The following is a 13458-nucleotide window of genomic DNA, read 5'->3' on the forward strand; positions in this document are numbered from 1 at the left end:
TTCCATTCTTTCCCACACCAAGTGTCAAAGGCGTTTACTGGGAAATACAGAGGTGCTCGGAGATGCACTGATGGCAACTGGGTATATTGAGTAACACAGAGGCCCTCAGAGATGTGCTAGAGGTGCACTTGAATATATGAAGGTGAACTGAGGCACACTGGTGGCACAAGGGTATACAGTATGGGGAGACAAGGAGTCGCACAGGAGTATGAGAGGCACTAAAGGTGCTAAGAGAAGCGAGGGATGCACATGGGTATACTGGGAAATAAGGAAACACTTCAAAACAGGTTGGTGGCACGGGGGAGACACAAAAGCAAGCTGGAGACACAGGGGTATACTGGGAGATATGGATTCAGTCAGATATGGGCTAGTGGCACAGGGGTTTATTGGGAGATACAGAGGTACTCAGAGACAGGTTGGAGGTTCAGAGGTATACTAGGAGATACAGAAGCATTCAGAGATGTGATGGGGGCACAGGGTCATATTGGAAGACACAGAGGGGCACAGAGGCACACTGGAAACACAAGAATTTACGGGGAGACATGAATGCGCTCAGATATATGCTTGTGGCACAGAGGTATACTGGGAGACAAGGAGTCACACTGGAGGCACTGGAGTATACTAGGGGACACTACGGCACTCGAGAGAGGCTGGTGGCACAGGGGATGCCCATGGAGGCACGCTGGAGACACAGGGGTATACTAGGAGATACAGGAGCATTCAGAGATGTGATGGAGGCACGGGGTCATATTGGAAGACATGGAGGGGCACAGAGGCACACTGGAAACACAAGAATGGCACAGGGGTATACTGGGAGACAAGGAGTCACATTGGAGGCACTGGAGTATACTGGGGGACACTACGGCACTCGAGAGAGGCTGGTGGCACAGGGGATGCCCATGGAGGCCCGCTGGAGACACAGGGGTATACTAGGAGATACAGAAGCATTCAGAGATGTGATGGAGGCACGGGGTCATATTGGAAGACATGGAGGGGCACAGAGGCACACTGGAAACACAAGAATGGCACAGGGGTATACTGGGAGACAAGGAGTCACATTGGAGGCACTGGAGTATACTGGGGGACACTACGGCACTCGAGCGAGGCTGGTGGCACAGGGGATGCCCATGGAGGCCCGCTGGAGACACAGGGGTATACTAGGAGATACAGAAGCATTCAGAGATGTGATGGAGGCACGGGGTCATATTGGAAGAAATGGAGGGGCACACTGGAAACACAAGAATTTACTGGGAGACATGAATGCGCTCAGATATATGCTTGTGGCACAGGGGTATACTGGGAGACAAGGAGTCCCATTGGAGGCACTGGAGTATACTGGGGGACACTACGGCACTCGAGAGAGAGGCTGGTGGCACAGGGGATGCCCATGGAGGCACGCTGGAGACACAGGGGTATACTGGGAGAGACAGAGGCATTCAGAGATGTGATGGAGGCACAGGGGTATATTGGGAGACCTGGAGGTGCACAGAGGTGCGTAGGTGGCACAGGGATATACTGGGAGACATGGATATGGGCTAACAGCATACTGGTAGACACAGGGGTGCACCGAAAATACTGGGAAACCCTAGGGCGCACAGGAGGTGTTCTGGGGTCACAAGAGTGAGCTAATACACATGGAGGGGACACAAGGATTGGCGGAACCCTATAACATAGGAGACACAGAGGAGGCCGAAACTCGGTACAGCAAGACACCAGGAACAGGGGGGGGTTCAGCTTAGGTGTAGCGACCAATGCTTGAATGCCAAGCCCCGTGTCGCGTTATCATTTTGGCCGGCGCCAACCAGGAGATTTGTGCCGAAGAGAAGACCCAGCACTGGATCCCCGAAGGGGTGAGCATTACACACAGACTAAGCTTTTTGCAATCCGGCGATCTGAATGACAGATGCTCCAGTCCCCGCACTGTGACTAGATGAAGTAAACAAACTTTCCCAAAGTTCCTCTCCTTTTTTTCTAATCCCTGAAATGGCTCGGCGGCTCGGCACATTTATTCTGATCATCGGAAAAAAGAAATCAATGTTTAAAAATGGACAATCGGCAAATGAAAAATCCTGCAGCTGAAATGAAGATAAGTCTGACCGGGGGAGACAGAAGCCATAAACAGCCTATTGACAAGCATGGAACAGGAATACATCTTCCTTTATGAGGACGCTGAAGCGGCGGGCTCCCTAATGCGCCATTACAAATTATTAATGGACGTTTCCCTCCCGGACAGTACGCGGGATCGCCAGCCCCGATTGTATTTTTCAGACATTTTTCACAGATAAGAGAAGAAATGTGGTGGCCGTTATAAATTATCATGCTGCAAACATCCAAGACCGGCAAACTTATAATGGCAGAAGGGGATTGTTGTAAAATTAAAGAGAACCAGTCACAACTGAGCATATGAAAGAACCTGAATGTTCCGTCTTATTATTAGAATTGTGCAGATTCCCGCTTGTCCCCATACCCTTTCTTCCAGGGAAGTTTTATCTTTCCCTTCCTGTCCTATAGATGCAACAGGAAGTGAGAAGAAATTTCTCCAAAGTGAATGTGTCACGCCTTGGCCGGCATTCGATCTGGTGCCCTGTTGTGTTCTGGGTCATCTCCCTGCTGCCTGGGCCACGGGATGATTCCTATTCTGAGCAAGCTTCTCTTATCAGCTACCTTTGGGTATTTGACGCTTGCTCCGCCCAGTGGCCAGCTGTTGTCAATTACCTAGTCCTAATACCCATAAATACCCTCTTCCACTTCCTACTGGTGCCTTAGTATAGGTTTTTCTTCCTGGTTTGTCTGTGGTGTATGGTCGATTCTCATTGCTGACCTTGACTTCTCTTCGGATCACCCCCTTGGACTGTACCGGCTCTGGCTATGGATCTCGGCTCTCTTGACCTCTCTTCGGATCACCCCTTTGGACTGTATCGGCTCTGGCTATGGATCTCGGCTCTCTTGACCTCTCTTCGGATCACCCCTTTGGACTGTACCGGCTCTGGCTATGGCTCTCGGCTCTCTTGACCTCTCTTTGGATCACCCCCTTGGACTGTACCGGCTCTGGCTATGGCTCTCGGCTCTCTTGACCTCTCTTTGGATCACCCCTTTGGACTGTACCGGCTCTGGCTATGGATCTCGGCTCTCTTGACCTCTCTTCAGATCACCCCTTTGGACTGTACCGGCTCTGGCTATGGATCTCGGCTCTCTTGACCTCTCTTCGGATCACCCCTTTGGACTGTACCGGCTCTGGCTATGGATCTCGGCTCTCTTGACCTCTCTTTGGATCACCCCCTTGGACTGTACCGGCTCTGGCTATGGATCTCGGCTCTCTTGACCTCTCTTCGGATCACCCCTTTGGACTGTACCGGCTCTGGCTATGGATCTCAGCTCTCTTGACCTCTCTTTGGATCACCCCCTTGGACTGTACCGGCTCTGGCTATGGATCTCGGCTCTCTTGACCTCTCTTCGGATCACCCCTTTGGACTGTACCGGCTCTGGCTATGGATCTCGGCTCTCTTGACCTCTCTTTGGATCACCCCTTTGGACTGTACCGGCTCTGGCTATGGATCTCGGCTGTCTTGACCTCTCTTTGGATCACCCCCTTGGACTGCACCGGCTCTGGCTATGGATCTCGGCTCTCTTGACCTCTCTTCGGATCACCCCTTTGGACTGTACCGGCTCTGGCTATGGCTCTCGGCTCTCTTGACCTCTCTTTGGATCACCCCCTTGGACTGTACCGGCTCTGGCTATGGCTCTCGGCTCTCTTGACCTCTCTTTGGATCACCCCTTTGGACTGTACCGGCTCTGGCTATGGATTTCGGCTCTCTTGACCTCTCTTCAGATCACCCCTTTGGACTGCACTGGCTCTGGCTCTCTTGACCTCTCTTTGGATCACCCCTTTGGACTGTACCGGCTCTGGCTATGGATCTCGGCTCTCTTGACCTCTCTTCGGATCACCCCTTTGGACTGTACCGGCTCTGGCTATGGATCTCGGCTCTCTTGACCTCTCTTTGGATCACCCCCTTGGACTGTACTGGCTCTGGCTATGGATCTCGGCTCTCTTGACCTCTCTTCGGATCACCCCTTTGGACTGTACCGGCTCTGGCTATGGATCTCGGCTCTCTTGACCTCTCTTCGGATCACCCCTTTGGACTGTACCGGCTCTGGCTATGGATCTCGGCTTTCTTGACCTCTCTTTGGATCACCCCTTTGGACTGTACCGGCTCTGGCTACCCAACTTGGCTTGCTCTTGACTACTCTTCTGGACTTCGCTGCCTTGGGGTCTGGCTCCCGACCTACTCCAAACCGTGAGTCATTTTCTTATTAGTTGTTCCCTAAGTTTGCTGGTTTCACTTTCATTTGAGGTCCGGATATTTTTCGGCTGCAGGACCCTATCCGCTCCTCCACCTGATACCGGGATAACAAGACTACTGGTCAGGAAACTGGAGGAGTGGTTGGGGTCTCTGGCAGGCCTAACAGAATGCCTCTTAGGTGCAACCAGAACTAACTTCCCCTTTGGAGGTTTTTCACTCTATTACCATTGTGGTGACAACTCAAAACTAGGAATTTTCTTCACTTTCTGTCCCAGTGACTATAGCATCCCAGACAAACCGAGAGGATGAATCTACTGATGGGTTCAAACTTGTCAATTGACTTCTGAGACAGCTTCCGGATCTCACAAACCATCTCCGAGCAAATAACAGTCCCAACAGAGGAATGAAGAAGAGGGGGAATGCATGTAAAAGTAAGTAAGGATGGGGCAGGGGGAGAGACAAAATAAATAATACAATACAGTGAGAAGAAAAAAGTATTTGACCCCCTGCTGATTTTGTAGGTTTGCCCACTGACAAAGGAATGATCAGTCTATAATTTTATGGTCGGTTTATTTTACCAGTGAGAGACAGAATAACAACAAAAATATCCAGAAAAACGCATTTCAAAAAAGTTATAAAATTGTTTTGCATTTTAATGAGTGAAAGAAGTATTAGACCCCCTTCGCAAAACATGACTTAGTAGTTGGTGGAGAAACCCTTGTTGGCAGTCACAGAGGTCAGACGTTTCTTGTAGTTGGCCCCCAGGTTTGCACACATCTCAGGAGGGATTTTGTCCCACTCCTCTTTGCAGATCCTCTCCAAGTCAATAAGGTTTCGAGGCTGATGTTTGGTAGCTTAAACCTTCAGCTCCCTCCACATATTTTCTATGGGATTAAGGTCTAGAGACTGGCTAGGCTACTCTAGAATCTTAATGTGCTTCTTTTTGACTTCTTTGGTGCCTTGCCCATGTGTTTTGGGTCATTGTCATGCTGGAATACCCAACCATTCCCCATTTTCAATGCCCTGGCTGAGGGAAGGAGGTTCTCACCCAAGATTTGATGGTACATGGCCCCGTCCTTCATCTCTTTGATGCGGTGAAGTTGTCCTGTCCTGTTAGCATAAAAACACCCCAAACGTTTCCACCTCCATGTGCGACGGTGGGGGATGGTGTTCTTGAGGTCATAGGCAGCATTCCTCCTCCTCCAAATACGGCGAGTAGCCAAAGAGCTCGATTTTGGTCTCATCTGCCCACAACACTTTCACCCAGTTCTCCTCTGAATCATGTAGATGTTAATTAGCAAACTTCAGACGGGCTGTACATGTGCTTTCTTGAGCAGGGGGGACCATGTGGGCACTGCAGGATTTCAGTCCTTCACGGTGTAGTGTGTTACCAATTGTTTTCTTGGTGACTGCGGTCCCAGCTGCCTTGAGGTCATTGACAAGATTCTCCCGTGTAGTTCTGGGCTGATTCCTCACCGTTCATCATCATTGAAACTCCATGAGGTGAGATCTTCCATGGAGCCCCAGACTGAGGGAGAGTGACAGTTATTTTGTATTTCTTCCATTTGCGAATAATCGCACCAACTGTTGTCACCCTCTCACCAAGCTGCTTGGCAATAGTCTTGCAGCCCATTCCAGCCTTGTGTAGGTCTACAATCTTCTCCCTGACCTCCTTGGACAGCTCTTTGGTCTTGGCCATGGTGGAGAGATTGGAATCTGATTGTTTGATTACTTCTGTGGACAGGTGTCTTTTATACAGGTAACATGCTAAAATTAGGAGCACTCCCTTTAAGAGATTCCTCCTAATCTCAGCTTGTTACCTGTATAGAAGACACCTGGGAGCCAGAAATCTTGCTGATTGATAGGGGATCAAATACTTATTTCACTCATTAAAATGCAAATCAATTTATAACTTTTTTGAAATGCGTTTTTCTGGATATTTTTTTTGTTATTCTGTCTCTCACTGTTAAATAAACCGACCAATAAAATTATAGACTGATCATTTCTTTGTCTGTGGGCAAATGTACAAAATCAGCAGGGGATCAAATACTTTTCCCCCCTCACTGTACATGGCCTATAGTTTTTAGAACCCTGACCATCACGTCTATATGAGCTTGTTCGACATCAAATTCCAAAACTATGGTCATCATTATGGAGCTGCTCTCCCTCCCCCTTATTGTTCTCCCTTTAAGACTAACAGCCTCCATGCCCATGGGAAAACATTCTACAAAATTTTGAAGTGTGTCTGTGGGAATTTGACCCCATTTGTAAGGTCATTTACTGATGTTGAAGCTGGATCCCCATTGGTGTTCCAATTCATTACAAAGGTGCTCAGTAAGGCTGAGGTCAGAGCTCTGTGTAGGACACTCTAGTTCCTCCACACCAAACTGGTCAACCAATGTCTTTATCAAGCTTGTCTAAACTGGTCAACCCACATCTTTACGGAGCCGGTCAACCCACGTCTTTACAGAGCCGGTCAACCCACGTCTTTACGGAGCCGGTCAACCCACGTCTTTACGGAGCCGGTCAACCCACGTCTTTACGGAGCCGGTCAACCCACGTCTTTACGGAGCCGGTCAACCCACGTCTTTACGGAGCCGGTCAACCCACGTCTTTACGGAGCCGGTCAACCCACGTCTTTACGGAGCCGGTCAACCCACGTCTTTACGGAGCCGGTCAACCCACGTCTTTACGGAGCCGATCAACCCACGTCTTTACGGAGCCGGTCAACCCACGTCTTTACGGAGCCGGTCAACCCACTTCTTTATGGAGCCGGTAAACCCACACTCTTGTGGAGCCGGTCAACCCACACTCTTGTGGAGCCGATCAACCCACATTCTTATGGAGCCGATCAACCCACATCTTTATGGGAGCTGTTCTACCTATTTCTTTATGAAGCTGGTCCAAGCTTGTCAACCCATATGTATATGGAGCTGGTCCAAACTGGAATAACCATGTCTTTATGGAGCTCGTCCAAACTGGCCAAACCTTGAATTTTTGGCGCTGGCGCAAACTGGTCAAACTGTATCCTTATGGAGCTGGTCCAAACTGGTCAGACTATGTCTCTATGGAGCTGGATTTGTACACAGGGGCACAGTCATGCTGGAACTGAAAAGGGTCTTCACCAAACTGTTACTACAAGTTTGGAAGAGCATACCGGTCTACAATGTCTTTGTATACTATAGTATACAAGCATCCTTCACCGGGAACTGGCTTTTAAAGTGGGGGGGTCACATATTTTTGGCCATATGGTCTATGGTCTTTGATCTAATTGCAATCATCCCTCAAAGCAAATGGGCTGCCAATTTTCCATTTCAAGGCACGCTCATACGTTGCACTGTGACCCACGTTTATTGACTAGGTGTGCTGGGGTGCCATTCAAAATGAATGGTTTCACATTGCACCAATGCATGTAAGGTGTGTTACTGCAACACCATAGTGTGAATGAGCTCTGGACTGCCAAATACCTCTGCTACCCATTCAGCTTTACACCCTCGGGTTGAGATTTTTACATAAAAAGTAGTGAGTGTACGGCTTGTATAACAGTGTAAATATTCTGTCCCCTCAAAATAACTCAACACACAGCCATTAATGTCTAAACTGCTGGCAAGTGAGTAATTCATCCCAAAGGTGATATATAAGGTTGAGTTCAGGACTCTGTGCAGGCGAGTCAAGTTCCATCACCCCAAACTCGCTCATCCATGTCTTTAGGGACCTTGCTTTGTGCACTGGTCCAAATCATTTGGTGAAGGGGGGGTTATGGTGTGGGGTTGTTTTTCAGGGGTTGGGATTGACCCCTTAGTTCCAGTGAAGGAAACTCTTAAGGCGTCAGCATACCAAGACATTTCGGACAATTTTATGCACCGAACTTTGTAGGAACAGTTTGGGGATGGCCTCTTCCTGTCCCAACATGACTGCGCATCAGTGCACAAAGCAAGGTCCATAAAGATTTGGATGAGCGAGTTTGGGGCAGAGAACTTGACTGGCCTGCACAGAGTCCTGACCTCAACCTAATAGAACACCTTGGGGATGAATTAGAGCGGAGACTGCGATCCAGGCCTTCTCTCCAACATCAGTGCCTGACCTCACAAATGCGCTTCTGGAAGAATGGTGAAACATTCCCATAGACACTCCTAAACCTTGTGGACAGCCTTCCCAGAAGAGTTGAAGCTGTTATAGCTGCAAAGGGTGGGACAACCCAATATTGAACCCTACGGACTAAGACTGGGATGCCATTAAAGTTTATGTGCGTATACACACATACACACACATATATACATACATACACATACATATATATTAACTTATTTATAGTTATTTATAAGATTATAATTTATGATTTTGTGTTTCAAACTTTATCACATCTGGGATGTCTACTAGAGTCTTGTTTGGTCAGGTTTAAGTCAGTAAGTCAGCCTATGATACATAACGCCAAATTTCCATGCAAAAAAATTGTACCGCTTTGGCTCCGTTCACATGTAGGCGTTTTGGGGCGTTTTTGGGGCGTTTTTCTGCTCTAGGTTCAGCTCTCAAAACGCCCAACAAGACAAATCCTATTCATTTCAATGGCCCCTGTTCACATCTGAGCGTTTTGAAGCTGTATACAAAACGCCCAACGCTCAAAAAAGTACATGAGCTTCTTTTTGGGCAGATTACAGGCGTTTTCCATTGATCTCTATTCAATCTAAAAACGGCTGCACAAAAATCGCGGTAAAAATCGCGGTAAAAATCGCCGCAAAAAATCGCGGTAAAATCGCGGTAAAAAAACGCGCGAAAAACGCTACGCTCAGGTGTGAATGTAGCCTTTTGGTACAGAATTCCTGACATATTCATACCGCCAGGGAGGTTAATATAACTACAGTTTAATTGTTATAATTATTATGAACAGCTGTTCAAAAGGAAAAAAACAATGCGCTACAATAACCAATCGAAAGCTGCAACTTAAATGTGAGATAAAACACAAATATCACTGTATACGGGTGAAGTTGCGCTGTGCTACATATTATTCTTAATAACCGCTTGCCGACCGCCGCACGACTATTTACGTCGGCGGTCAGCCCCTCACAGGCAAAGCGATGTAGGGCTACGTCACTAGCCTGTGAGGGTCTAGGGAGTGAGCGCGCGCCGCCGGAGGCTCCCCCCCCCCCCCCGCACGTGTGTCCGGTGGACCCGATGTCCGCCGGGCACTCGCGATCTTCTGTTACACCGGAAGAAAGGCAGGCGGCTAATGTAAAAAAAGCCGCCTGTCATTCTCCCCTGTGTAAGAATGGAGATCATAAGGTTCTACTATGTAGGACCGTTGATCTCTGTACTTACACTAGTAGCCACAGCCAATCAGTTAGAAACACGCCCCTAGGACACACTTAACCCCTCCCTCTCCAATACAGTTAACTCCTTCACTGCCAGTGTCATTTTTACAGTAACAGTGCATATGTATAGCACTGAGTAATTTACTGTAGAAATGTCACTGGTACCCCCAAAAGTGTCAAAAATGTCAGTCAGGGGTCCGATCTGTCCGCCGCAATGTCGCAGTCCCGCAAAAAAAAAAAAAAAAAAAAAAATCGCAGATCGCCGCCATTACTAGTAAAAATAAATAAATAAATAAAAATGACACAAATCTTTCCCTTTGTTTGTAAATGCGATAACTTTTGCGCAAACCAATCAAAATACGCTTTTTGCGATTTTTTTTTTTTTTTTTTACCAAACATATGTAGCAGAAAACAAATTGGCCGAAAATGTTAAAAAATTTAGATTTTTACATTTTTTTGGGGGAATTTCATATAAAAAAATTTGAAAAATATTGTTATTTTTGCAAAATTGACGCTCTTTTTTTGTTTATAGCGCATGATCAAAAAAAAAAAAAAAAAAAAAATCGCACAGGTGATCAAATACCACCAAAAGAAAGCTCTGTTTGTGGTAAAAAAAGGACGCCAAATTAGTTTAGGTACAGCGTCGCACGACCGCGCAATTGTCCGTTAAAGTCACGCAGTGCCGAATCACAAAATAGGGCCTGGTCAGGAAGGGGGTAAAATCTTCCGGGGCTTAAGTGGTTAAAAAAATGATGTGCAATATTGACAAAAATTCATAAACATAAGAGCAATTATGAAATAAAAAAAATAGTCCGATCGCATTAGTGTGCGACACCTGCAAAATAAAAAAATAATGTCCATCACAAAATATTATGTGTCTTCCCCGGGACAATCTATCCTTCCACCACCTATAGTGAAATCCTCCACCCAACGGGACGGCCGGCTTACCAGGAAAAAAAGACCTCAGTAGGTCAGCAGCGCTTTGGGTTTAACCCAGCCAGGTCCTCGTGTCACCAGAGGAATGGGAGGGCTAATGGACTCTCCTACATACATCCGGCCATTCATCCAACTTCACAGCCTTATAAAAGATGTCACTCCCCATGGAATACCAATAAATATCACCATAGAGTAAAAATGTAACATATATATTGAATATATAAAATGTATGTTCTTACAACGAAGCAGTGTATTCCCACATATATATAAAATCATAGCCAGCCGGCTACCGCAATGTCGCCCGTCATTCCCGGATCTCTGAAGCACGGTGACGTCAGCACGTCGCTAACCCGATGCATTTAGTCAAAATGCCGTCGTCTTCGTATTATGAACAGCTGTTATAATGGTTACATTTGCTGTAGCTCATATATAACCTTCCCCTCCCCCCCATGTCTCTTCCTAATAATAATAACAATTATAATATTAATTGGAAGATACATGGGGGGAGGGGAAGGTTATACATCGCCTACACTAAATGAAACAATTCTAACAGCTGTTCATAATACGAGGACGACGTCATTTGTGATGGAATGCGCCGGGTTAGCGACGTGCTGACGTCACTGCGCTTTAGTTAAAACAAAAAAAAATATTTAAGATATTTTAATTGATCCATTATTATTCTTCTTGAAGATAAAGTACAGATGTCACCCCCCTCCCCCTTTCCAAGTTCTCTCTCTGGTGGTATTATCACCCCAATGTAAAGCGCTGCGCAAACTGTTGGCGTTCTATAAATCCTGTATAATAATAATAAATAATAATGTAACCAATAGTAAAAAAAAAAAATATATATATATATATATATACATAACTACTGTATACACAGATTATTGTTCCATTATTATTCTTCTTCCTGTAGGTAATTTACAGATGTCACCCCTCCCCCAGGCCTCTGGTGGTATTACCCCCTTTAGTCTCCCATAAAATAACAACAATCATATAATTATAAATAATTGCCGGTACCCATAATTGTTCATATAATAATAATAATGACTATTAGTATAATTGTTATATTTCTTCCTCCTGTAGGTGATTTATAACCCCCCCTCCCCCCCCCCTTGTATCTCCCCAATAGCAATAATATTAATAATAATGTAAATGATAATCTATACAATCATTGTTCCATTATTCTTCTTCCTGTAGGTAATTTACAGATGTTACCCCTCCCCCCCAGGTCTCAGGTGGTATCACCCCTTTACTCCTCCAAATAATAATAACATAATTATAAATAATAATAATATTCATCATCATATAATTATAAATAATTTGTACACATAATTCTTCATATAATAATAATTTATATTCTCATTACCATTAATTATAATTATTATATTTCTTCCTCCAGTAAATAATATATAACCCCCCCTCCCCCCATGTATCTATTATTAGTAATATTATAGCAGTTTTCTCTCCTCCTCTTCCTATAGGTGATGTATATTCCTTATCTTCCTCCCCCCACTGCCTGTATTACCCCCCACCCCCATATATACCCCCGTGCAGTATTCTCCCCTGTTGCTCCCCCCTCCTCTGATATCAGGGGGGGCGCTGCCCCTCACCCACCTGTGCCCAGAATGACCACATCAAATTCAGCAGGCAAGTCTGCCGCCATCTTGACAGCTGTCTCGGGTCATGTGACTACTACGGGCGGATGTGTAGCGTCAGTGCGGGCGGCGGCCATCTTTGGTGTGGGCAGGGTGGTCACGTGACGTAGGACTATTGAGAGCGCTGCGAGGCGGTGTACAGAGTGAGCGGAGTGGGCGGGGCTGTGCAGGGTGTGGTCCTCTGAACAGCTGTGATCAGAGGAATAGAGTTACATTGTATGTGTCAGGTGATTGGTGGATCTGTATGAGATGGAGGGGTTTTCATACACTTCTCTCTTTACAATGATTTACCCCCCCCCAATATTATATTACTATGTCCACCAATCACCTCCCTTCACCCATCCTACACCTACACCCAATATATATATTCACCCACTGACAGGAAACATCAATGCTATTCAGAAAGTAGTCCACCCCCCCTCCCTTTACTTCAGAGCCCCTCCTCTTACTATAAAATCCCTATCAGAGCCCCCCCTACTATATAATCCCTATCAGAGCCCCCCCTACTATATAATCCCTATCAGAGCCCCCCTACTATATAATCCCTATCAGAGCCCCCCTTACTATATAATCCCTATCAGAGCCCCCCTTACTATATAATCCCTATCAGAGCCCCCCTTACTATATAATCCCTATCAGAGCCCCCCTTACTATATAATCCCTATCAGGGCCCCCCCCTTACTATATAATCCATATCAGAGCCCTCCTTACTATATAATCCCTATCAGAGCCCCCCTACTATATAATCCCTATCAGAGCCCCCCCCCCTTACTATATAATCCCTATCAGAGCCCCCCTTACTATATAATCCCTATCAGAGCCCCCCTTACTATATAATCCCTATCAGGGCCCCCCCCTTACTATATAATCCATATCAGAGCCCTCCTTACTATATAATCCCTATCAGAACCCCCTTACTATATAATCCCTATCAGAGCCCCCCTTACTATATAACCCCTATCAGAGCCCCCCTTACTATATGATCCCTATCAGAGCCCCCCTTACTATATGATCCCTATCAGAGCCCCCCTTACTATATGATCCCTATCAGAGCCCCCCTTACTATATGATCCCTATCAGAGCCCCTTTTACTATATAATCCCTATCAGAGCCCTCCTTACTATAAAATCCCTATCAGAGCCCCCCTTACTATATAATCCCTATCAGAGCCCCCCTTACTATATAATCCCTATCAGAGCCCGCCTTACTATAAAATCCCTATCAGAGCCCCCCCTACTATATAATCCCTATCAG

General features: G+C 46.3%; 1 protein-coding gene across 3 annotated transcripts in view; it reads right to left on the reverse strand.

The window, feature by feature from the left end:
* Positions 1 to 12257, reverse strand: part of CHM (CHM Rab escort protein) — a 262693-nt gene extending 250436 nt beyond the window's left edge. For 2 of the 3 annotated variants that reach the window (XM_082263122.1, XM_082263120.1), the window contains exon 1: positions 12164 to 12257. In XM_082263122.1, coding sequence (XP_082119248.1) covers positions 12164 to 12212 — 49 coding nt within the window. In that variant the 5' untranslated portion in view covers positions 12213 to 12257. The remainder of the gene's footprint in view (positions 1 to 12163) is intronic. The other variant, XM_082263121.1, reaches the window with a different exon arrangement.
* Positions 12258 to 13458: the final 1201 nt, after the last annotated feature.

This window comes from Pelophylax lessonae, assembly GCF_965119305.1.
Source record: "Pelophylax lessonae genome assembly, chromosome: 7".
NCBI lineage: Eukaryota > Metazoa > Chordata > Amphibia > Anura > Ranidae > Pelophylax > Pelophylax lessonae.